Below are 27,119 nucleotides of genomic sequence, written 5' to 3' on the forward strand. Positions count from 1 at the left end.
TTCACTTGGCTAACTGGCAGTTCCACGTGTAAATGGTGCAGTGATCACACAGGAGATATAGATCAATGCAGTCAGAAAAGAGACACTGCATTATTTTGTGTGTGGTAAGCGTTGCTGTAGCTACAATCAATGACATGGGAGAAATGCTGACGTATGCAGAATAAAATGACCAGGACACATGAGGGACGTATTTCACAATACACTTAGTATAGCACACAGTAGAGGAGGGTCCCATGGAAATTCCTGCCCACTCTATCTAATACTCACCCGAGGAACCATATTGAAACTCCTTGATGATCACATCATTCTTAAAGTAAGGATTGGAGTTGAAGTAGAATTTTATCTTGCAGCTTGACTTTAGGTGTGTAAAGTCCTCTACCTAAATTAAATAGCAGGTTACTAGCATAGAGAAGACTTAAAGGGGTTCTGCAGTTTTTTAAACTGATGATCTATCCTCTGGATAGATCATCAGCATCTGATCGGCGGGGGGCCGCCACCCGGGACCCCCGCCGATCAGCGGTTTGAGAAGGCAGGAGCGCCGTGGCCTTCTCACTGTTTACCGCAGGTCCAGTGACGTCATGACTAGTATCACTGGCCTGGTAGCGGCTAAGCTCTGTTCACTTGAATGGAGCTTAGCCACGCCCAGGCCAGTGATACTAGTCTTGATGTCACTGGGCCTGCGGTAAACAGCGAGAAGTCCGCGGCAGGGTGTCGGACCCCCGCTGATCAGATGCTGATGGATAGATCATCAGTTTAAAAAAAAAATGCTGAAGCACTTTAATAAAAGCAGGAATTGTGGTGTAATCGTATTGCAAGGCCTAAATTATACAGAAAACTGTGTTTCCAGTATTAAAAGGGTTGTGTCACCTCACGCACTTGTGGCATAACGTAGGATAGGCCACCAATTAGCACTGAGCGAATCAAGCTTTGGATCCTAGATCAGAAGTCGATTCGTTAAAAACCCTTCGTTTTAATGCTGTATGGAGATCTGGAGCATTAAAATGTATTGTCTGTGTGAAGGCAAAATTTGTTTAACCCAAAGTCGCTAATTAATTCGGTATTTATCTTTAAAAACATTTAAAATTAGCAATCTGAAGTAGGGTTTGGTACCGAGGTACCAGCCAGTACCAAATCAGACTTCAGATTCCTAATTTTAGATATTTTTAAAGATGCAGAAATGAATACAGAATTAATTCACCGAAGTCTTGCACGACTTCCGGTGAAACAAATTTTGCCTCCACGGAGGCAATAGAATTCAATGCTGTACAGAGACAGCTCTCCGTACAGCATTAAAACAAAGTCTTAGAACGAATCGACTTCGGCTCTATGATCCGAAGCTCGATTCACTCAAGTCTACCGCCAACGCATGATATGTGCAGGTCCCACCTATTTCTAGAATAGAACCAACAAGAGTGCATGCGTGGCGTGCTCTCCATTCACAGCTATTTTCCAAAGTACCAAAGAAATGAATGGACGGCTGCCGCCCATGCGCGGTGCACTCTCGTCTACGTTGGGTGTTTAGTTCTAGAGATAGTTGCGGGCCCCAGAGATGGGACCCGCACCTATCTGACATTGGAGGCATATGCTCACGACATGCCCTCAATGACTGAGATGAGACAACTCCTTTAAATGTCTGCTATCAGTCCCATCTAGATATATTATTTTCCATGACAGGGGTTGTCGTGGTCCCAGATATTGATGACCTATCCTATAATCAAATTGGCAGAGTCCGACACCCAGAATTCCTAACAATCAGCAAGTGCTGACACCAGAAATCACACAGAGGATGAAGCTCCTCAGCTCCGTCAGTGGAGGGGTGGGGGAGGTATCTGACATTGATAATCTAAGAATAAGTCATCAATATCTAGAACCTAGACAACCCCTTTAAGAAAATACATTTATAAAATGGGCACATCCACCTACCTGTAAATTATTCATGTAGCTTAATGTATCTTCGTCGCGGTCATCAATCATTGCAGAAAGTTGGGGGTGATTCAGAAACTGAAATAGGGCGAAGTTGAGGAAAATACATGGAGAATTCGCATTATATACCTGGCATAATTTATTTATGTTGAAGTAAAATAAGATGGTTTAAGGCAGGAATGCCCAACCTGCGGCCCTCCAGCTTTGCAAAACTACAAGTTCCATCATGGCTGGAGCTATGAGGGCATGCTGGGAGTTGTAGTTTTGCAACAGCTGGAGAGCCACAGGTTGGGCATCCCTGGTTTAAGGCTAATGCGTTAAAAGGAAGGAACAACCAACCCAATCTAATACAGCTGTACATGGGGATCGCACCTCTACAGCCGAAACTGCAAAATGCAGCCAAACTGCAGGTGCCATCAAATATCTACAGATGTCAATCACCAGCCATTTTAGGTGATCTATGAGGTGCAAGCAGATCTGTCTCACGTTATCTCAACGGGGTGTTATCGCTTCGCGATTACAGTCACAAGAGCTAAACTTCCTACAGTTCTCCCTCATATGACGGACACCAATGACTATACTGGGAGTCAGTCGGGTTTCTGTCATGGTGTCTGTTGCAACACAAAATATTTTATTCGGACAGTGGATTTTAGGGATCATTCACATGGAGGCTCCATTAGGAGCTTCCACTGCAGATTCCATCAAAATTGCGCAGCATCTTGATGGAATCTGTGATGAAGCGTCTAAAAGAGCCTCCAAGGCAGATGTGGATGAAGCATATAACCCACTATATGAGAAAAAGTAATTTGCACAAATACTACTTTGTAAGGATTGCCTGGAGACTGGGTTAAAAGAAGGAAAATAGGAAAAGTATAAAATGTTATCAAGAGCATAATAAACTGGTTATATAGGATACAGCAGTGACCCAAAAACCCGGGATGGTACGTATGATGGAGTTGCGTTTCTGGATGTGCGGTTTTCGGAGCTGTCCGTATCTCCGTTTCAGTTGCAGCAGAGCGCGGTCCGCCCGTTCATTGACTGACCTCAGCTCCTGCTGCACGGACTCCAGAGCCTGCAGGGAGCGATCGGTGCTAGTAGGTTGGGTGCCAACAGAAACGATGCAGCACTCGTCGCCCTCGCTGCACGATCGATGCTCAGCCGCTTCTGAATCTGAGGAAAGAGGCGACAGGACAGCAGGCTCTTCTGCGTCCGCTATCTCTAAGTTTGGCTGGGCAGATCTTTTCCGCTGATCGTCTGGGTCACCATTCCCTGCCGCATCCCTTCTTAAGGGATCTTGCTTTGATGGAGTGGTGTTCTTCTCTCCGGTTTCACCACCTTCAGGGATGTGAGGGGTTCCTGTTGCACTTTCCCCTGTGTCTCCCCTCTCCGGTGTGCACACAGGTAGTCTGGCATGAGAGTCTTCTGCTGTGCCATTTTCTGGAGTGTGCGGAATAACATTGCCTGGCTGCTCATTATCGTCGGCGTTCTCTCTCCAGTTGGTCATCTCCCACAAAGTCTGTGCAGCCTCGGCCTCCTGGCTATCTGGCAGGTCAAGAACTCCATTGTTCTTTTCATCAGTCTCCAAAACTCTCCTCTGTTTCGCTGATGGAGGGGAGCACTCGTCTTTCTTCTCTGGGCAGCTCATTGTGAGGGGTCTTCAAAGCAGGGATAGTTTTTCACCAATGCTCCACATGGCCCATCATCTGATAAAAAAAGGCAATAATTATTGTGCTTAATAAGGTAACACTATGCCACCTAACGCTGCCATACCCAGTGCCCACACAAACATCGCTCTGTTACATGCCCATCTCACACACAGCTCTACTACATGCCTATTACTAATAGAAAACGTCACCATACACTCATTACACTTACATAGCCCTGCTTTATACACATGCGCCACACATAAGGTAACTTCATATTCAGCACAGTCTTAAAGGGGTCGTCTCATCATGGACAATGGGGGCATATCGCAAGGATATGCTCCCATTGTCTTATAGGTGTGGGTCCCACCGCACCTATATACAGAACGGAGCCCCGCAAGGTGGTGGCTGGAGGACTCCGGTCCGGCCACCGCTAAGCCGGCTCCCCATAGAAGTGAATGGGAGCGGCCCCCTCAGAAAATGAATGGAGGGCGGATGCGCATGCGCAGTGCGCCCTCCTTCACTTGTGGGGCTCCGTTCTCGGTATAGGTGCGGGTCCTATTGTCTATGATGAGACAACCCCTTTAACTCCTCCCGCACACATGGCTGATCACATGACTGCGACATCACCACAGGTCCTGTACCCACAATGTGCAGTTTAGTCTGGAGCTGCTCCTGGTGAGGGAGAGGGGGCGGAGCTTCTCAGGAAATGGGCGGTACTTCCTGTGTGCTAGACCCAGAAGGGAAGGCTGCTGATACAGCGCACTGGACTAGAAAAAGACCATGTGAAAAAATACACACAAGTCTTTCTTTAGGGAGTAAAATAGCCTGAGCAGGTGTCTTGTACAGGTGTTGTTGCGCCCTCTGTCACCAGGTTTGTCTGTACTGCTCTCCCAATAATGCTGACAGCAGTTTTGAAGACTCAGAACTGCTGACAGACAAACTGCTTCATGGCCATACCCTTTAAAAGCATCCTATAATTTGCTTACATCTGAACCCAACCGTATTTGTTTTCGGATAGCGCAATGACCCATTCATTTCTATGGGGCCATACACACATTTGTTTTGTTTTTTTTAAGGCCTCACGCACATGACCGTGGTTTCGGTTCGTATCCGATCCGCATTTTTTTTGCAGATCAGATGCGCATCCATTCATTTCAATGGGGCCACAAAAGATGCAGACAGCTCACCGTGTGCTGTCCGCATCCATACGTCCGTTCCGCGGGTCCGCAAAAAAACAAAAATAGAACATGTCTTATTCTTGTCCATTTTGTGAATAGACATTTGTAACATGCAGAAGCGAAAATGCGACTTGCACATGGCCGGTATCCACAAAAATGGATATGGTCGTGTGTATCAGGCCTAAATGACAGAAGTCCTGTTCTGGTTCACATTGTGAACAAGAATAGTTATTTCTATTGTGTGAGAAAAAAGCGTAGTGCACACGGAGGGTGTCCGTATTTTACAGATCTGTGGTTGCGGACAGATATACAGATACGGTCATGTGTATGAGGCATTGAAGTCGGTTTTTGGACACAAGAAGGTATAGTTGGCCGCCTATAGCTAGGAGCCTGCGCAGCCGCTATGCATCACCGTACAGCTGTATTAGACACTGTGCACACTGAGAAATGTGATAGACAGCTCTGTCGGAAGCACAGAGAGGTATAGCACAAGCTCCTGCGCCTCTCTGGATGCCTCATAGAGCTCTGAATTATACTGTGTGTGCAATCTAAGGTTGAATTTGCACAGGGCCTCAGGATGTAACAGCCAGATAACATATGCAAAAACTGTGCCATGGAACCAGTCTTGTGATCCTGTCTGCAAAACAAGCTGCTATAAGGAACTGCCCCACTTATTTGAGAGCAGCTTTGATAAATCTCCCCCACTGAATCATGGGTTCAGAGGCGGCGCTCTGGGGGTGCAATAGCAACGACTGGCGGATGTACCAAGACTGGGCTTCCAAACGCCAGTCCATCAGCCCGGAATGAACCAAATTTATTAAAGGGGTTCTCCGGCCTTTTAATATTGATGACTTATCCTGGAGAGAGGTCATCAATATCAGAACGGCGGGGGACCGACTCCCGGCACACCCACCGATCTGATATTGTTGACCTATCCTGAGGATAGGTCATCAATATTAAAAGCCCGGAAATCCCCTTTAAGAGCCACGGGCTGTTAATACATTTGGCGCATCTCCAGGCAGTCTGTGCGTGAGAAATTCTAATCTACACCGCCGGTGAGCTACCGTCGATCTGGGCTCCACTTTCTGGCATAAATGATAGTAAATCTGTCTGGTGTCAGGAGGCCACACCCCCTCTCGCTATTATCTGCAACTTTTTTTATGCCACAGTAGTGCCATAAAAAACAAAACAAGTGTTGGAAAGCTAGAAAAAATAATTACAGAGATCCGTAGCGCAAACCAGTCACCTGTTTTTGAGTGTTTATTTTTATTTTTTATCATTTCCACGGCGATCGCTGCATAGCAATGTCATACGGAGGCCATGTGATAAAATATTTGCTTTCCCTGTGTACTGAAATGTCTGTAAACCCCTGAATCCAAACATCAGATTCTAAGGCCACGCCCCCTGATGTGTCATGTGACCACACACCCCTGTATACACAGGGCACACATATACAGACACAGTACTACTGTCAATACGAGCATGTGGAGGGTTCAAATAAAATGGTCTCTGCCATAGACAAAGATCAGCCATAACATTAAAGGGGTCCTCCGGGCTACAGATATTGATGGCCTCTCCACAGAATAGGTCATCGATATCAAATCGGCGGAGGTCCAACACCCAGCACCCCCAATGATCAGGCTGCCACAGCTCCGGAAACTAAGGCCCCTTTCACACAGGCGAGATTTCCGCACGGGCGCAATGCGTGAGGTGAACGCATTGCACCCGCACTGAATCCGGACCCATTAATTTCTATGGGGCTGTGCACATGAGCGGTGATTTTCACGCATCACTTGTGCGTTGCGTGAAAATTTCAGCATGCTCCTCTTTGTGTGTTTTTCACATAACGCAGGCCACATAGAAATGAATGGGGTTGCGTGAAAATCGCAAGCAGATGCGGTGCGATTTTCAAGCACGGTTCCTAGGAGACAATCGGGATCCGATCATTATTATTTTCCCTTATAACATGGTTATAAGGGAAAATAATAGCATTCTGAATACAGAATGCATAGTAAAAAAAAAAAAAAAATTCAAAACATTTTACTCACCTTAATCCACTTGTTCGCGCAGCCGGCTTCTCTTCTGTCTTCTTTGCTGTGTACAGGAAAAGGACCTGTGGTGACGTCACTCTGGTCATCACATGGTCCATCACCATGGTAAAAGATCATGTGATGACCGGAGTGACGTCACCACAGGTCCTTTTCCTGTACACAGCAAAGAAGAGAAGCCGGGCTGCGCGAATAAGTGGATTAAGGCGAGTTAAAATATATTTATTTATTTTTTAAACCCCTCCAGCCCTATTGTACTATGCAGTCTGTATTCAGAATGATATTATTTTCCCTTATAACCATGTTATAAGGGAAAATAATACAATCTACACAACCTTGAAGCCAAACCTGAACTTCTGTGAAGAAGTTCGGGTCTGGGTACCACAGTCTGTTTTTTATCACACACGTGCAAAACACATTGCAACCGCGCGATAAAAACTGAACAACGGAACGCAATCGCAGTCAAAACTGACTGCAATTGCATACCTACTCGCGCGGGTTTGCCGCAATGCACCCGGACACGCTCGTGTGAAAGAGGCCTAACAGTATTTGGAGTGGATGCACAAGGCTCTGTGCAGCTTCTGGCGCACTGAGGCTCCGCTCCCATTTAGTTGAATGTAGGGCTGCAACGATTACTCGATTGAATCGAGTAATTCGACACAAAAAAATCCTTGATGGTTTGTGTCATGTGACCACGGAGCGGGAGTGAAGCGCTTGCTGTTGCTCACGCTCCGTGGTCACCCGCCGGCCATCACCGCGCTGCACTGTATCCTGACACATCGTCAGGTCGTAGCACACGTAAGCTCGCACTATGACCCGACGCTCTGTGACGTCAGGACTACAGTGCAGCGCGCAGAGAAGAAGACGGAGGAGCTGTGGAGCGGCGCCACTACAGGAGAGGTAAGTGACAAACTAGGACTGATAGCTAGGAGCATAGATGGTGGCACTGGGGGAGCTGAGGACATGGAGGACTGCTGGCATGAAGGGGGGGTGACGGCACAGGGGAGCTGATGGCACTGGGGGGAGCTGATGGCACAGAGCTGATGGCACTGGGGGGGCTGATGGCACAGCTGATGGCACTGGGAGGGCCGATGGCACAGAGCTGATGGCATTGGGGGGCTGATGGCACAGAGGTGATGGCACTGGGGGGGAGCTGATGGCACAGAGGTGATGGCACTGGGGGGAAATAATGGCAAGAAGACTGATGGCATGGGGGAAGCTGATGGCACAGAGGACTGATGACACTGTGGGGAGCTGATGGCACAGAGGACTGATGACAATGTGGGGAGCTGATGGCACTGGGGGGGACTGATGGCATAGAGGACTGATGGCCTGGGGGGGGTCTGATGACCTTTTATAAAGGAAAATGTTATTTTAATTAATTATTTCTTATTAGAGTACTAGATTAATCGTTGGAATAATCGATAGAATACTTTATTACAAAATAATCGATAGCTGCAGCCCTAGTTGAATGGCAGCTGAGCTGTAGTACCCCAGCTTGGCCACTACAATGTTCACCTCCAGGTCCATACATCCGATCGTGGGGGAGGGGTGCAGGACAACAACCCATCTGAGGATAGGGCATTATAATCTCTCGGCCATTATGCCACCACAAAATCTTTGACTCCTCTAGACATGGACTCATAAGACCTCTGAAGGCGCCCTGTAATATCTGACACAAACACGTCAGACCAGTAAGCTGGGAGACACATGGATCAGACTTGTTTTTCCTGCACATCGCCCAGATGCTCAACTGGATTGAGATCTGAGGAGTTCGGAGACAAGTTATCGCCTTGATCTCTTTGTCATGTTCCTCAGAGCATTCCTGAACTTCTGCTGTGTGGCCTGGGGCATTACTGTGGTGAAAGAGGCCACTGCCATTAGGGAATACGGCTGCCATGAAGGGGGGTACTTGGTCTGTACAATGTTTAGGTAGGTGGTAGATTTCAGAATAACATCCACATGATGCCAGCACCCAGGGTTTCCAGCAGAGCACCACGGTGCCAAAGCCGGCTTGTCTTCTTCCCATCTTTGTGCCATTTCTTCCCCCAGGTAAGTCACAAATCACGTGCACACACAAACCCGGCCGTCCTCGTGATGTAAATTCCTGTAGATTCATCAGGCCCGGGCACTTTCCGCTCCATGATCCACCTCTGCCGCTCTTTTGGTGGTGGATAGGGGGTCAGCATGGGCACCCAAACGGTTGGTGGCCCCAAACAAAGCAAGCTACTTTTCTTTTACAGCCAACAGTGCCTTTTTTCGGCCAATTGTCCTACAGCAGTTCTTCTGTAGTAGCTTTCTTCTCCCACATGCATAGATGAGTCTTGGGTGGCCAATTCAATGGTTGCCCTTCTTGGACGACTTTTGGTAGGTACTAACCACTGCCTACGGGACCACAAGACATTTCGGAGATCCTCTGACACAGTCGTCTAGCTGTCACAATTTGACCCTCGCTCAGATCCTCAGGCTCGCCCATTTTCCCCCCCCGCTTCCAACTCATCAACTTCGAGAACCGACTGTTTATTTGCTCCTTGACAGATGCTGTTTCCACCAGATCATCAATGTTATTTACTGCACCTTTCAGTGGTTTTGATGTTACAAGTGATTTCTAGCTCACTATTATATATCAGCAAGCCCTATTCCTGATGTCTAGAAGAGCATCAATATTACAGGCGCAGCCTCTGCTCCACTACTGGAGGCCACTATTGAACTCCTGTCCATTTGCCCTATTAGGCTATACAGATGACACGCTGACGGGGTCTCCGACTCGGGAAACCACTCTAAGAGCAAGAAAGGAGAGTTGGCCTCCTTTCCGGTGTTCTAACAAAAATCCTTACTTCGTGAAAATAAATACCTTACCCCTCGTGACTTCCAGGGGTGTGCACCTCAGCGCAAGCGCACTACCGCGGCACGGGTAAGATAAAATTACATTGAGCGCTGACTCATGGACACCGCGCGTGCGCCATCAGGGGTAAGGAGATCTGACGGTCTTTTCTCCTTATCCTCACACTGCGCAAGCGCAATTGTGAAATCTCCTTACCCTTACAAGGGTTAGGGTTATGCCCCCCCAATATGCTGCACCCATGCCCCGGATAGCTGATTGTGAAATTTCCTTTTGCTCCCAGCGCTATCAGCCATCCGGGGCATGGGTGCAGCATATTGCGGGGGAGGCATAACCCTGAACCCTAACCCTTGTAAGGGTAAGGAAATTTCACAATCCGCGCGTGCGCAGTGCGAGGGCAAGGAGAAAAAGTCAGATCTCATTACCCCTGACGGCGCACGTGCGGTGTCCGTGAGTCAGCGATCCATGTCATTTTTATCTTACCCGTGCCGTGGTAGTGTGCTGCTGCAGGAAAAATGCCTGGCCACTTATTACTTCAGCAAAATCAACAATTTACTGGAAGTGCCGAGAACCAGTCCCAGGCGTTCAACTGGCTGCAATGGTGGCTTCAAAGTAGGAAAAAAAACAAAAACAGGACAGACCCCCTTAAAGACGCTGTGCCATCAACACAAAAGTTGCATGGTTTAACATGGTCGTGTTCAGTCCACCAGAGACGGACCTCATACCACCTTGAAACACAAAGTTCGCTTCAACACTACTCCTTACTAGAGATGAGCGAACTTGTGTTTTATGTTCGGCGTCTAAAGTCCGGCTTCCGGTTAGCGGAGAATCCCGATATGGATTCCGAATACCGTTGTTGTCCCTGGTAGCGGAATCAATAATGGCCGATTATTGATTCCGCTACCACGGACCACAACGGAAGTCGGAATCCATATCGGGAACCATATCGGGATTCTCCGCTAACCGGAAGCCGAACTTTAGACGCCGAACTTAAAACAGAAGTTCGCTCATCACTACTCCTTACCTATCATGAGGCTGGGAGATCAGGGAGAAGCCGCTGAGAAGAGATTCTCTGCAAAAAGACTGATTTTTAACAACTGTAGCTCAGAAAGGGCTGAATGTTTTTTTTAATAAAGACCAATTTAAAAAAATTCTTTTTAGCACAAAATTAGTGTTGAGCGAACTTGTGTTTTAAGTTCGGCATCTAAAGTTTGGGTTATCGAAGAATCGCGGTATGGATTCTAAACTCCGTTACGGTCCGTGGTAGAGGAATCCATAACGCGATTCTTCGATAACCCTATCCCCAAACTTTAGACGCCGAACTTAAAACACAAGTTCGCTCAACACTACCCAAAATGATTAAAATGCCATCGTAAAAAACAACTAACCCTTTAAAGGCGTCCGAGAGCAAAAGTGAATTAAAAAAATTTTAAAAAACGTACACGTCACAAGCAGTGTCGAGCGAACTTGTGTTTTAAGTTCGGGTCATCAAAGAATCACGTTATGGATTCTAAATTCCGTTATGGTCCGTAGTAGCGGAATCCATAACGCGATTCTTCGATAACCCGAACTTTAGACACAAGTTCGCTCGACACTAGTCACAAGCACTCCCGATCCAGCGCCACCGGTGATGGCCTCGGCACGTGACCAGGAACACTTGCGACCGGTTAGTCGTTTTTTTTTTCTTTTTACTTTTGCCCCCGTCCCCGCTCCCCTGACCATGGGTTCTCGGAGAAACCCTTTTAAAGAGCCGGTGAGCTACGCCAAGGACCTGGAGCAGCCCAGCGGTCTACCGCCATACGGTGCAGGCTACAGGAAGTCAGGCAGGACAGTGCACAGACCACACAAGTGGCCATACAGCACCTCTGAGGTAAATATCACAGGCACGAGACCCAACTTTCTCCCTCATGAGGTAAACCCCCGGAGATAACTGCTGTGCGACATTTTTTAGGGACCTTGCACGACATATGCGCTGTTACGCGCTGCTCCCCCTCCATGAAACCAAGCAACTGCTCCAATGCGACCCCAACCAGTGAACCAGCAGCGCAGGGCGACCGCGGGAACGCGCTACGTCACCCAGACGACGTCATTCGCGCCACCCGCCCCGCTCACCCCGACAGGACAAACTCACCGCGCGGGGACCCCCTCCAAAACTTGTCCCCCCCCCGATGCCACCACGAGAACTGTCACCGCGTGACGTCACCGCCCCCTGTCACCTCCGCGCCAGTCGCCGGGCGACACGTCACGTCAACAACGCGGCACGTGACCGAAGGACGTCACGCCGGCGGCTCGGGCCCTGCCGTATCTCCCGCCCGAGACAAGCGGTGGTCACGTGAGCGGCAGTCGCTTCCCCCTTTCGCCCCGCCGTCCATCATTCCTGCTCGTCCAATCGCCTTGCAAGGGCCTCGAGGCTAGCCACGCCCAGGGCCTGCGCTGACCAATAGGAATGTGAAAATCCGAGTAGCTCGTTTGGCGCTTGTAGTGAGAGCGAGGTTTGGAACGCAAACTGTCGGATGGGCGGGGCTAAGTCCTCATCTGTAATGGTTCCTTCAGGGATTGTGCTCTACATTGTGTCCATGTTGGATAGACATGTCCTCAGCCGCCCTCACTGTAGTCTAGGGCTGGTGCACACGTCTGTGGCCAGTTTTTGTTGTGTAACCGATCAGTATGTTCAAAGCATGTATTTGCATTATTAAAAGTATTGCTTTAAAGGGGGCTTCATACTATATGCAATGAACTATGACCCCGAGATCGAAACGCAGACCTCCCAGCTATTTTGATGGTCAAAAAGGGACAATTATGGTTCGTTGTGTGAAAGATCTATTGTCCCTGCAAGTCTGTACACTTCAATCGTTTTCTCTTACAAAATAGCGCAAAAATAATTTGAATATAAAAAGTTATAAACTCCCAAATAATGAAATAATACACAAGGGGGTGCGCGAATATACATGGAGGAACCACACGCTTTCTGGGTCAATATTGTGAATGTAATCGTGCAAATCTAGACCTCAGATCAAAAGGAGGGACATATAAGGAGCAAAGAGGGACTTGGGTCAAAAAGAGGAACTGTCCCTCCAAAAGAGGGACGGTTGGGAGGTCTGTAAAGGCGCCACAATGCAGGAATAGGTGGGGGTCTCATCAACTCCATCATTATGCCAATACAAGTGGGGTCTAAGCCCCTTCAAAGTAGTCATGCCCATGTGCCCACACACACTCAGTAATGCACCCTTAGTGCTCCCACACACAGTAGTTATGTCCCCTTAGTGCTCCCACACACAGTAGTTATGTCCCCTTAGTGCTCCCACACACAGTAGTTATGTCCCCTTAGTGCTCCCACACACAGTAGTTATGTCCCCTTAGTGCTCCCACACTCAGTAATGCTCCTTTAGTGCTCCCACACACAGTAGTTATGTCCCCTTACGCTGGGTTCAGACCTGAGCGTACTTGAACGTACGCTCTGTATGCGCGATTGTAAGGGCGTTTGCAATCGCGCATACAGAGACAAGCGAACGCCCATTGTCGCGCGTTCCCGCTGAAGTCTATGTACGGGAATGCGTGACAAGACGCCCCAAAGAAGCTCATGTACTTCTTGGGGCGTCGGGCGTTTTACAGCGCGATCGTACGTGCTGTAAAACGCTCAGGTGTGAACCATTCCCATAGGGAATCATTGGTTCTTGCCTGTTGAGCGTTTTACAGCGCGTAGGAATGCACTGTAAAACACTCAGGTCTGAACCCAGCCTTAGTGCTCCCACACTCAGTAATGCTCCCTTAGTGCTCCCACACTCAGTAATGCTCCCTTAGTGCTCCCACACTCAGGAGTAATGCACCCTTAGTCCTCACACACAGTATTTATGCCCCCTCAGTGCTCCCACACACAGTAGTTACACCCCTTAGTGCTCCCACACTCAGCAGTTATGCACCCTTAATGCCCCACACTCAGTGGTTATGCCCCCTTGGTGCTTCCACACATTAGTTATGCCCCCTTAGTGCTCCCACACACAGTAGTTATGCCCTCTTAGTGCTCCCACACTCAGTAGTTATGCACCCTTAATGCTTCCACACTTAGTGGTTATGCCCCTTGGTGCTGCTACATAGTAGTTATGCCCCCTGGTGCTCCCACACATTAGTTATGCCCCCTTAGTGCTCGCACACTCAGTAGAAATGCACCCTTAATGCCCCACACCCAGTAGTTATGCACCCTTCATGCTTCCACGTTCAGTAGTTATGCCACCTTGGTGCTCCCACACAGTAGTTATTCCACCTTAGTGCTCCCACACACAGTAGTTATGCTACCTTAGTAACACCCCCACACACAGTAGTTATGCCACCTTAGTACCCCCACACACAGTAGTTATGCCCCCTTAGTGCTCCCACACACAGTAGTTATGCCCCAGTAATGCTCCCACACAGTAGTTATGCACTCTTTGTGTCACCACAGTAGTTATTCCCCTTACTGCCCCCAGTATGGGGTCAGGGACAGGCCTGTCATGTCATGATTGGTCAGATTCCTTTCTCACTGTATGCATTGTAACATGGAATGTGTTATGCAGTCGGCTCCTTCCATATGTTTTGCCAAAAGTAAATTGCGTGTTAATTGTCAGACATTATCAGGATGTCTAAGTCTGGGCATACACATCAGATAGCTGATGGCTAGCCATCTCTCCAAACCCGCTGTCCCATACACATCAGATAGCTGATGGCGAGCCATCTCTCCAAACCCGCTGTCCCATACACATGCACACTTGGCTCGGCATGCATGTGTCCTGAGCAGGGAGAGGGGAGAAAGTCGCTGCTACAGGTGTCTTGTCTCCCCAAGATTAAAAGGATCGAGTTGAAATCCAACAGCCTAATTCTTATTTTCCCAGCACCTGCCATCGGGGGAGACACGCGAGGCGTCCATACATATTAGGTGGTCTGCCAAAATTGTCCAGTCTGGCTGACATTTATCTAACGCAGGGGTCAGCAACTTTCGGCACTCCAGGTGTGGGGAAACTACGACTCCCAGCATGCACACTTGCTTGGCTGGTCTCAAAACTCCCTTAGAAGTGAATGGAGCATGCTGGGAGTTGTAGTTTCACAACAGCCGGAGTGCCTGAGGTTGCCGACCCCTGATCTAATGTATATGGCCAGCTGAAAGAGGACCTCTCACCTCTCCTGACAGGTCTGTTTTAGTAACTACTTGCACCCCCCTGTAATAACATTTCTGGAGCCTCTATTCTTATGATTTCTTATGTTGTGCCGTTCCTCTATTATTCCTGCTAGAAGTTTATGAATGAATTTCCAGCAGTCTGCAATAAAGGTCCAACTGTGTGTTACTAATTGGGGGTGCGTCCCTGCACAGTCTGAATTGAACCACTTGGCTCATAGAAGCGCCACCATAGTTAGGCGTCGTTCACATTTCTGTGTCCGTTTGACGTCTGTGGAAAATCCATGAAGAATCCGTGTTTGGTCCGCGTGTTCATTTCTTGCCTTCTGTGTTTCATTCGTATTCCACTGATACTGCTAGGCTGAAAAGTAAGTTCCAGAGTGTCCCTTACCAATCGTCCGTGAAAATCCACTGACAGATCACTGATGCCATCTGTTTTTTTCTGCCCTGTCATTCCAGTGGACCATCACTGACTTGCGTCCCTTCAATAACTGTCAATGGCGCGGCTACAGTAGCAAAGTGGGGAAAATATCTCATGTAATAGCCTATCATTCCTAGGAATGACTTTACTTGTTTAGTGGTGTCAGGTCGGGGCTAATTTCTTATCGCCTCTATTTTGTTTACTTTGGGTTTGATGACTCCGCACCCAATGACATACCCCAGGTACTTAGTCTCTTCTAACTCTATCGCACATATTTTTGGGTTAGCGGTAAGTCCCACCTTCTGAAGGGAGTCTACTACAGCCTGCACTTTGGGTAGGTGACTTTCCCAATCGGTACTGTGAATGACAATATCGTCCTGGTAAGCCGAAGCGTACTGACGATGTGGACGCAGCACAATGTCCATGAGCTGTTGAAAAGTGGCGGGGGCGCCATGCAGACCAAAGGGTAGCACCTTGTACTGATACAGCCCTTTAGGTGTGATGAAGGCAGTTTTCTCTTTGGCAGCCTCCGTTACGGGCACCTGCCAGTACCCTTTCATGAGGTCCAAAACAGAAAAATACTGGGCTTGTGCTAACCTCTCGATAAGCTCATCCACCCGGGGCATGGGATATGCATCGAATTTGGAAATCTCGTTCAGTTTACGAAAATCGTTACAGAACCGGAGTGTCGGGGGCATGGCCTGCATGCTGATGGCGCCGGCCGCATAACTTGCCAGGTCTGCTCCTGACATCCATTAAGCGGCTCACATAAGACACCCAAGGGAATTTTGAACATCCGGTGGAGCTACAAAGACTCAAGATGGGCTCACCTTCCCTCCCGCTAACTGAAGGCGCCATGCTGGAATCGCTCCGCTCCTCCCTCAAAGACGACATTACAGCCATGCTGAAAGAGTTTCGGCGTGGACTCCAGAGTCTAGGTGAACGTACCACGCATGTGGAAGGGAAAATAGCGGAGTTCGCCATGTCTCACAATGCTCTGATCGATGCCCATGAGAAGCTTGAAGATGACATAGCAGCGCTCAAGAACAAGCTACAAGACCTAGAGGACCGCCACAGACTGAACAACGTGAGACTCCGTGGAGTCCCTTCCCTTAGTCAGTCGAGCCTGAGGTTTTGGAGACACTTCTTAAAGGCTTAATAAAAGACGCCATTCCGTCAGTGTCAGACATGGATTTAATTATTGATCGCATTTACCGTATCCCTAAACCTAAAGGGTTAGACCCTTCGTTACCACGCGACATTGTGGCGCGCATCAATTTCTACCACATAAAAGACGGGTTCCTGAGGGCCCTAAGGCAAAACTCTTCCCCGTCAGCTTCTTTTAAAGGCATCTCTGTGTTTCCTGACCTGTCTGCCGCCACCTTGGCTAAGAGAAGGGAATACATCAAAGTCACCAAAATACTTCGAGAGCAACATATTCGCTACCGGTGGGGCTTTCCTGTCAAGCTTCTGATTACGCATGAAGGAAAACAATATGTCTGCAGCTCCTCTCAGGAGGCGGCACTCAATTTGCACAAATGGGGTCTACTACCCGATTTACCCCAACCGGGCAAGACGGCTGGACCTAAACCTGACAATCTCACTCCGGATTGGGAGACTGTGTCTCTTGAACTTTCCCTACAGTTCGTTTGGATGTCTGGAGGACAGTATGTGTAAGTGACTTCCATCTGCTATACCTCCCCCCATCCGGTCTGCTTCTTTCTGACCTGGAGGTGATCTCTTTCCCTCTGAGCAGACATCCTAATATATTTGAAATGTTAGATCTGGCCTTTTCTTTTTTCTCTTTTTTCGGTCTTCTTTTTTCTATGTTTATCCCTTTTAGCAGGTGTCCTCGGATTCCATTTACCACAACGTTATTGTACTCGCTGCTATATATGTCACCGGGATGCTTTACAGACATGCAAGAGCTGGTGCGTAATATATTACCTATCATCTCACCATGGGGTTAAAGTTTTTGTTCTACATTATTTATATTTTATTCCAATAATGTGTGAGGCCTGAACTCTCCGTTTAGGCGCTCCCAGCTTTGGTCTGATATCATGCAGTCCAGATGCGATGTGGCCCTGATACACGAATCCCATTTATTGGATTCGGATCTGCTGCTTTTTCATTTATGTTTTCATTCCCCATATGTTAAAAAGAGGAAAGCTGATACATTTTTTTGCATTAAATCCTCAGTGGCATTTACACTCCTCCAATGTATTACCGATTCTGTAGGCCGATATATTATTCTAATATGCTCAATAGAGGGAACTCAGTATACCATTGTGTCTGTGTATGCACCCAATGTACGACAGAAAGCCTTCCTTCCTTCATAGGCTTTTTAAGAAAATCCAGAAGGTAGCAAGAGGGGCTGACGGCTGTGATAATAGGTGGCAAGTTTATTATCCCAATTAATGCGGACTTAGACTGTCACACAGGAGCAGGCGTCAGGCGAGAAGAATTACAAAACTCCCATAAAACTACCTCGCTGCATGACATTTGGAGGTACCATCACGTTGGTAAGCATGACTACATGCATATCTCGTCATCCCATTCCTCACAGTCTCGCATTGACTATTTTCTAATTCTCGAGAAATCTATTGAAAAGGCGGTAGGGTCAGGCATTGGGTGCGCCACATGGACTGACCATGCGCCTATAACGCTGGTAACTAGATATCGGTCTCCCTAACCCCCCCCCCACCATCATGGAGACTCTTAAAAATGATAAAAGAATGGAGGAATATCGCACTCATCTACAGGAATTCATCCCCCTCAATGAATCACCAGAAATATCTATTTCGACCTTGTGGCTTTCTCATAAGGCGAATATGAGAGGGATCCTTTTACAATCAGCTGCTCGTCTCAAGCAAAATAGAGACCGACAATTTGTGGAGGCTTTATTGAGGCTTGAAGAAGCAAACCAACTATATATGTCCGACCCTTCTCCCTCTCGCCTAGCAGATCTCCAACACAGTCGGATATATTTAAAACCCCTCCTCCTGTATAATCATGAAAGAGTGTTGCGTAGTTTGAAAACCTCTTTTTATCACATGGGTGATAGGGCAGGGTCTCTACTCGCACACAGGTTTAAACGCAGAGCTGCAAACTCTAGGATCAGGAGTGCTGGATACCTGTGTGTGTGTGTGTGTGTTGTCTATACGGTGTCCTGTTTGGTGTGTGGGCACCTGTACTTATGCTCGGGTTTCAGTCGTGGTGGCAGCGGCAGGTAAGTGAGTTTTCCGGTGTTCTTACCTGCCGATCCAGATGCTGCATATGGTAATTTCCCTTCCACCTGTTACTAGGCAGCTGGAGACTCCGGTTCATCTGAGTTCCTGAGGAACCGGTTGTCTCCTATTCCTGACCCCTATGCCAGGTTCCAGTGCTTGAGCCCTCCCACCTTCAGGGTTTGCTCATGCGGTCAGAAGATCAGGATCAGGATTAGGGCGGCTGTAGGTTGTGGCCTGCTCCATTCATTGTTGTCGGGCCACACCTCTAGGCAAAGCCCCAGGCCCAGATGGCTTTATTTCTGAATACTATAAATCCTTTCAAGCTCAATTGGCTCCCTATTTGGCCACTCTGTACAGTGGTTTCCTCTCCACAAGTGTAATACCCTCGGATATGCTGGTGGCCACAGTAGTCACACTCCCAAAACCGGGAAAGCCCCCCGGATGATCCCGCAAATTTCCGCCACATATCCCTGTTGAATTTGGATCTAAAGCTGTACGCAAAAATGTTGGCTTTTCTTATTAATACTTTTCTTCCCTCCTTAGTTGATCCTGATCAGGTAGGATTTGTCCCTGGGAGTCAGTGTAGGGATGGCACTAGACACATGGTCAATCTTATTCAGTTGGCAGGGGGTGGGGGGTCCAGGATCCCCACGATGTTTGTATCTCTCAACACTGAAAAAGCGTTTGACAGGGTACATTGGGGGTTCCTGGAACAGGTCCTGCGAAAGTTTGGGTTTCATGGTCCCATACTCTCAAGCCATCTGCTAGGGTTTTGACATCCGGTTATCTAACTGACCCCTTTCAAATCACAAACGACACCCAGCAAGGCTGTCAGCTGTCGCCACTAATTTTCACACTAGTCATAGAACCTTTGGCGATGATCATAAGGACCTGTCCACAGATTATGGGAATCCAGGTGGGAGACTTTTCTCACGTAATCGGTTTCTACGCCGATGATGTAATCCTCACTCTGACAGAACCTGAAAACTCTTTAGCTGCCCTGTCCTGCACACTTACCTCCTACCCACAATGTTCCTATTACAAATGAAATGAAAAGAAAACCAAGGTCTTAGATTTTTTTATGTCCCGGGAGACATTAGAGGGAGTCTTCAGAAGATGTACTCTTTCCAATGGGTTGATCAGTCTATTACTTACCTAGGTGTGGAACTAGCTCGCTCTGTAGCTGAGACCATGTCCATTAATTTGGATAATCTAAGAGCAGAACTAAAAAGGGATTACGCCAAAATGTCACAAGTTCATCTGTCTTGGATTGCTCACATTAATGCTGCTAATATGCTATCTCTCTCTAAAATTCTCTATTGTCTTAGATGCCTTCCCCTTCACATACCTAAGGTTTTGATTGTGCGGTTTCAACAAGATTCAATGAACTTCATATGGGGTAATAAACGCCCCAGAATATCCAAGTCAGTGTTGCACCCCCAATAAGATGTGAAGGACTAGGTGTTCCTGATCTTTATTAATATTATCTAGCTAACTTGGCAGAACAGGCGCTTGAATGGTGGTCCCCGTCCACTCCGCAACAATGGCTTCAAATTGAGGAGACCTATGTGAGACGTCGGTCCCTGCCAGCTATACTCGCAGCTTACAGTCTGAAGTGTTTTCAACACAATTTGCCCTTGTTAACCATGCACGCCACAATGTTTATCTGGGCTCATCTTATAGATTTCATAAAACTCTTCCGCGTTCCAATGAATAGCCCTCCTATTGTTGCACTGGAATATCATTTCCCAAACCTTTCCCTGGCAGTCTGGGTGGCCCGGTGGAATTCAGCGTCTTGGGTGCCTATACGATAGATCTTCGCCAGTAGACTTTGCTTTTTTGCACAACAAGTACCTACTCCCAAATAATCAGTTTTACCAGTTTCTTCAGATAAGGCACCTGTTGGGTTCCCTACTGCCGCGGCAGCACTGTCAGGAAAACAATCCTTACCTGATGGATGATATATGTTATATGATATGTGTTGTATGATATACAGTTGCAAGAAAAAGTATGTGAACCCTTTGGAATGATATGGATTTCTGCACAAATTGGTCATAAAATGTTATCTGATCTTCATCTAAGTCACAACAATAGACAATCACAGTCTGCTTAAACTAATAATACACAAAGAATTATATGTTACCATGTTTTTATTGAACACACCATGTAAACATTCACAGTGCAGGTGGAAAAAAAATTGTGAACCCCTAGACTAATGACATCTCCAAGAGCTAATTGGAGTGAGGTGTCAGCCAACTGGAGTCCAATCAATGAGATGAGATTGGAGGTGTTGGTTACAGCTGCCCTGCCCTATAAAAAAACACACATCAGTTCTGGGTTTGCTTTTCACAAGAAGCATTGCCTGATATGAATGATGCCTCGCACAAAAGAGCTCTCAGAAGACCTACGATTAAGAATTGTTGACTTGCAAAAAAGCTGGAAAGGGTTATAAAAGTATCTCCAAAAGCCTTGCTGTTCATCAGTCCACGGTAAGACAAATTGTCTATAAATGGAGAAAGTTCAGCACTGCTGCTACTCTCCCTAGGAGTGGCCGTCCTGTAAAGATGACTGCAAGAGCACAGCGCAGACTGCTCAATGAGGTGAAGAAGAATCCTAGAGTGTCAGCTAAAGACTTACAAAAGTCCCTGGCATATGCTAAAATCCCTGTTAGCGAATCTACGATACGTAAAACACTAAACAAGAATGGATATCATGGGAGGATACCACAGAGGAAGCCACTGCTGGCCAAAAAACCCATTGCTGCACGTTTACAGTTTGCACAAGAGCACCTGGATGTTCCACAGCAGTACTGGCAAAATATTCTGTGGACAGATAAAACCAAAGTTGAGTTGTTTGGAAGAAACACACAACACTATGTGTGGAGAAAGAGGCACAGCACACCAACATCAAAACCTCATCCCAACTGTGAAGTATGGTGGTGGGGGCATCATGGTTTGGGCTGCTTTGCTGCGTCAGGGCCTGGACGGATTGCTATCATCCAAGGAAAAATGAATTCCCAAATTTATCAAGACATTTTGCAGGAGAACTTAAGGCCATCTTTCCACCAGCTGAAACTCAACAGAAGATGGGTGTTGCAACAGGACAACGACGCAAATCATAGAAGTAAATCAACAACAGAATGGCTTAAAAAGAAGAAAATACGCCTTCTGGAGTGGCCCAGTCAGAGTCCTGACCTCAAACCGATTGAGATGCTGTGGCAGGACCTCAAGAAAGTGATTCACACCAGACATCCCAAGAATATTGCTGAACTGAAACAGTTCTGTAAAGAGGAATGGTCAAGAATTACTCCTGACCGCTGTGCACGTCTGATCTGCAACTACAGGAAACGTTTGGTTGAAGTTATTGCTGCCAAAAGAGGTTCCACCAGTTATTAAATCCAAGGGTTCACATATTTTTTCCACCTGCACTGTGAATGTTTACATGGTGTGTTCAATAAAAACATAGTAACATACAAAGGGTTCACATACTTTTTCTTGCAACTGTATGTTATATGATATATGCTTAAGGACATTCTATCCTGTTACCTTGCTGAACATGGATATAGAACTGGAGTGTCCCGTCCAGCTTCGGTATTAGCACTATAGGACTAGCCCACTCACTTTTAGTCTAGCCTCAGCATCATCTGCAGTTCCTCTGCGATGGCTTGTCGCCGAGCCTCGGGTACCCGGTATGGTTTTAGCCGGACTTTTGCCTGAGGCTCAGTGACAATGTCATGCTGAATTGTGGAAGTGCATCCAGGGAGGTCCGAAAACACATCCGTGTTTCGGCTAATAAACTCCCTGGCCTCCTGAGCCTGCTTAGAGGGGAGGCTGTCAGCAATTCTTACTGTGGCAGCCGCTTCCCTTGCTTCAGACAGAGGGGCCGAAACCGCTTCCCTTAGAAAACCTGGCCGCGAGCTGTCTTCTGTACAGGTTTCCCTATCTCTCCATGGTTTGAGTAGATTTACATAATACACCTGCTCTGGCTTTCGCCTCCATGGCTGGTGTACCTTGTAATTTACCTCTCCAATTTTTTCAAGTACCTCGTGGGGCCCCTGCCACCTGGCCATGAACTTACTGTCCACGGTTGGCACCAGAACCAAAACCTGATCACCCGGGTTAAAGATCCGAACCCGAGCCTGCCGATTATAGATCCGACTCTGGGCTCGCTGAGCGGCCTCCATATGCTCCCTGACAAGAGGCAAAACAGTCTCTATCCACTGTTGCATCTTGTTAACATACTCAAGGACACTTCTATGTGGAGTGGGTTGCTGTTCCCATGCCTCTTTGGCTACTTCCAACAAACCGCGAGTATGTCTGCCATATAGCAATTCGAAGGGCGAGAACCCAGTAGAGGCCTGGGGCACCTCTCGCACAGCAAACATGAGATAGGGCAGAAGAAGGTCCCAGTCCTTCCCATCTTTAGACATTACCCATTTTAACATGGTTTTTAATGTTTTATTAAACCTTTCAACCAGACCGTCCGTTTGCGGATGGTAAACGGACGTCCGTAACTGTTTGATATGCAGCAATTTACAGAGCTCCCTCATAACCTTAGACATAAAAGGGGTCCCCTGGTCAGTCAGAACCTCTTTAGGTAGCCCCACTCGGGAGAACATTTCCATTAGCTCCTTAGCTATCAGTTTAGCCGATGTATGTCGCAGTGGCACCGCCTCCAGGTACCGAGTGGCATAATCTAGGATGACCAGGATGTGTTAGTGTCCTCTAGCGGACTTCGGTACTGGGCCTACAAGATCCATCGCGATTTGCTCAAATGGTACCTCGATGATCTGGAGAGGTACCAAGGGACTGCAGAAAAGGTGCTGGGGTCTAGTTGCCTGGTAGGTCGGGCAAGACTTACAGAATTCATCCACCTCTCAAAAACACTGGGCCAGTAAAACTGTTGTATTATCCGGTCCTGTGTTTTCTGCATTCCCAGATGCCCCCCGAGAACATGTTGGTAGGCTAACTCTAACACAAGTTTGCGATAAGCCTGGGGCACCACTAACTGTTCAATATGTTCACCCCGCAGTTGGTTTACCCTATACAACATATCCCGATGAACCACAAAATGGGGAAACACCGACTCTGCCCCTGATTGTTGTAGTTCACCATCTACTATTAATACATTTCCCCAAGCTCGGGATAGGGTTGGGTCTCGGTGTTGTGCAGTACCAAAATTATCCCCAGAGACATTAAGGTCGGCCAGCTCAGGTCCCAGCGGCAATTCCTCTGAATCTCCCACCATTACATTCAGTGGGGTCACCCCTACCACTGACCCTTCGGCCTCGGGTTCCCAGGGTTCTGGCCTCCCCCTGGAGCCAGGCCACTCTGCTGGGGTTACCCCTGTCTCATAGGTATCAGTCACTTTCGTAGCAGGCCACAGTGCCGGGAAGTCTATCCCTATTATAAGTTCATACTGTAAATTTGTGGCAAATGCAACTTCGTGAGTGCACGTGCCGGCCCCTGTGGTTAGAGACACCAGGGCGGTGGGATAGTCTTTTAAGTCTCCATGGATGCACATGACCCCGACTTTCAGACCAGTATACTCCATGGACCGTACCAGGGGATCCCTTACTAGGGACACCAGACTCCCCAAGTCTAGCAGAGCCTCTGCTGGAGTGTCTCCCACTTCCACCCGATTCAAAAAGGTAATCCTAAAACATAACATTTATTAGTAATGCAAATAAAATAAGTTGTGTCCACAGATAAAGTGCAAAACAAAATCAACAATTGGGATCAAGGGTGTATGAACCCTCGATTATTCAACCATTAGTATCCCAAAAAACACTTTGGGAGTGTTTTTTGTATATAGGGACATACAGATTTTTATTGGTGAGGGACAGGTTCCGGACGGGGTAGCCCTTATCAGGACGAGTGCCCTGTGGTCAGGCTGCTACATATCTCCTAGTATCAGGGTGAAGCGGTTAGCTAGCCACAGGGCATCAATAGGGACCCTACATAGCATATTATCACTGCCATCTTCCTGTTGGTTGGACATCACACTCAGATGGGTATGATATGGCTCAAGTAATCGGAGAAGGATCTGGTGACCGTCCCTTGGTACTGGTAGGACGTGCTGGTTATCAGTGCCGCCGTGCACTTTATATATATATTTTTTTCTTTTGGGATACTAATGCTTGTATAATCGGGGGTTCATACACCCTTGATCCCAATTGTTGATTTTGTTTTGCACTTTATCTGTGGACACAACTTATTTTATTTGCATTACTAATAAATGTTATGTTTTAGGATTACCTTTTTGAATAATATGATTTAATCCCTGGTAATCTTAAGCGCAGGCACTTATCAGTTCTGGCTCTCACTGTTGAATAATACATATTTCCACTTCCACTCGACACAAATGGTTTACAGTTTCTGGGGTACCTGCTGGGTTCCACCTGACGTGGACAGTCAGCTCTTACATGGCCAGGCTCCTGACACCGCCAGCAGATTATCGGAGCCAGGTTTGTAGGGGGTACATCCCGGGTGGGTTTGGTTGGTACAAGTCGCTGGGTCTGGGATAGAGATTTACTGGGTTTGCCTGCCCCCCTCCCAAAAGAACCCCCCGTAATATTCTTAGTTGCCTCGTAGCGCTCCACCAGGTCCACGATTTCCAGGGCATTGCCAGGAGACACCTGGCCGATCCAGTGCTGGAGAGGGGGTGGCAGAGCCGTGGAGAACATATTAGCCAATAGTCTATCCAGCATAGCCGTGGGACTCAAGTGAGGTGAGATAAGTTATAATACTGGGGTGTCGCAGGCTCTGCCAGCTTAAACCCCCACTGATGTACCCGCTGGTAACCAACACATTCACTCCCAGTCTTGCCAAAATCTTTACCTTTACTTTTTGGTAGTCGGCCGCTTGATCGTCCATCAAGTTGAAATACACTTGGTGGGAATCGTAAGCCAGGAACGGAGCGACGACCTCAGCCCACTGGTCTCGGGGTAGCTTCTCCCTGATAGCCACTTTCTTGTACATCGCCAGGTAGGTTTCGATGTCGTCTGCGGGGGTCATCTTAGGAATCACGGCACAGACTGCTTTCCGGGCATCGTGGACGTTCGGGGCTGCTCCTGCTGTCTGCAAAGCCATCACATGTTGTAGCAGCAACTGGTTGGTCTCCTGCTGCTGCTTATTAGCCTCGGGTTGGTGCAGGTTTGTCTCTCGCTGCTGCAGAATAGCCTCCATGAGGGCCTTCACAACAGCCTCCATTTTGTCGTGGGGCACTGATTGTAATACAGCTAGTTTAATGTACGACATACAACCGTGCCTGGAAAAATGCAGAACCCAAAAATATCGGCGTTCACGCCAGCCTCACTGCTGTTGCCCGCATCCTCCACCAATTGTGGAGATTCGCTCTGGTAGACAGGGTGTGCGGACGCAGTACAGAGGCAAATTACCAGTTCTTAAATCAAACTTCCGTGTTTATTCACACATAAAGCAAAAACAAAACATCACTTTGCAGTCTTGGTGTTAGTTCACACACAATGGAAAGTCCACATAGCCAAAAATCACCTTGTTGGCAGTTCTGCCACCAGCAGTCCATAGCAGGCTTTAGGGGGCCCGTTTCCTTTACAGACGGGTCTCAGCCCTTCAGCACAAGCCTCAGATCCCAGCACATACATCTCCTGAGCTCCACTGTCAGACTGAGGTAATCCCCCTCACCTGGCAGTGCTGGCTGGTTTTTAGGCCTGGCAAAACCCGGCCTGGAACATGGGGAGTAGTCACCCACCCAGCACTTTGACTACTCCCAGTAAGAGCCGTCCCGGATCAGCTATACAGTCATTCTAGGTGATGATGGTATATAATTCCTTGTACCGTCTTACACTTGTAATAAAAAATTTAGTCTATCTGTACAGCGCAACCTGCTGTTTGTTTTTTCTCTTATTTCTTTGTCCTTCTCACTGAGATGGCCGCACATGCTCAGTTCCATCCTTCAACTGCCTCCTGAGCTGTGATAGGGAGAGAGCTGCTGCAGCAGAATGGACACGCCTCCTGAGCTGCAGCAGAAAGGACATTTCCCTTGAGTTGCCAGCTTGAAATAAATGGGGAGATCCCTGGATCCATGTGAGGTACAAGGCTAGTTGTAGCTTTGTTAGAAAGAGACTGTGATGTCCTATATGATGTCTGATTTTCAGTTTTTACATTAGTCACGTAATAACCCCTTTAATGTCAATATTTTGTCGCACTGGTGTTTTTACGCCAAGTACAAACAGGGGTGCACCTAGCCTTTCTGCTGCCTAAGGCGAAAACTAAAATGGTGCCCCCCCCACACCAATTTCCTAACCTAACCCCTTTGCCACAATGAAAGCGCTCAACGCCCATATCCCTTCCGCTGCCCCCCTCTTGCCCCTACCTGGTGCTGCCGTAGGTGATCGCCTCACCTGGCCTCATTGATGGTGCACCCCTGAGTACGACAGATAGGAGTGATGTTTTTTTTTCCACGGGCTGTGGAGTTCAGGCTGCTGCATATTTCGTACTTGTTCACCTGGCAATAAAGTAAACAAAAAACAACACTAGCCTGGCATAATTTTTTAGACAGGCGCACGGACTGCCCTATATGCGCCTAATGTACAATGAGGCACTAATCTCGTCATAAATTACCTGTATACAGTGTTTCATTTAGTAAAATCAGGGCATATAAGCCTCTCCCTGCGAACGCCCCCAACCGGGAATACCCACTTAT

The 27,119-nt window shown here is 47.7% G+C and overlaps 1 protein-coding gene across 1 annotated transcript in view; it reads right to left on the reverse strand.

The window, feature by feature from the left end:
- The window catches only part of LOC122946293 (putative testis-specific Y-encoded-like protein 3), a 28,929-nt gene extending 16,963 nt beyond the window's left edge, over window positions 1-11,966 (reverse strand). Inside the window, exons 1-4 of the mRNA XM_044305808.1 lie at window positions 11,769-11,966; window positions 2,840-3,626; window positions 1,924-2,001; window positions 268-379 (exon numbers count right to left, since the gene is read on the reverse strand). Coding sequence (XP_044161743.1) covers window positions 268-379; window positions 1,924-2,001; window positions 2,840-3,568 — 919 coding nt within the window. The 5' untranslated portion in view covers window positions 3,569-3,626; window positions 11,769-11,966. The remainder of the gene's footprint in view (window positions 1-267; window positions 380-1,923; window positions 2,002-2,839; window positions 3,627-11,768) is intronic.
- Between the last annotated feature and the right edge of the window lie 15,153 nt (window positions 11,967-27,119).

The sequence above is a fragment of the Bufo gargarizans genome, chromosome 9 (genome assembly GCF_014858855.1).
Source record: "Bufo gargarizans isolate SCDJY-AF-19 chromosome 9, ASM1485885v1, whole genome shotgun sequence".
Taxonomy (NCBI): domain Eukaryota; kingdom Metazoa; phylum Chordata; class Amphibia; order Anura; family Bufonidae; genus Bufo; species Bufo gargarizans.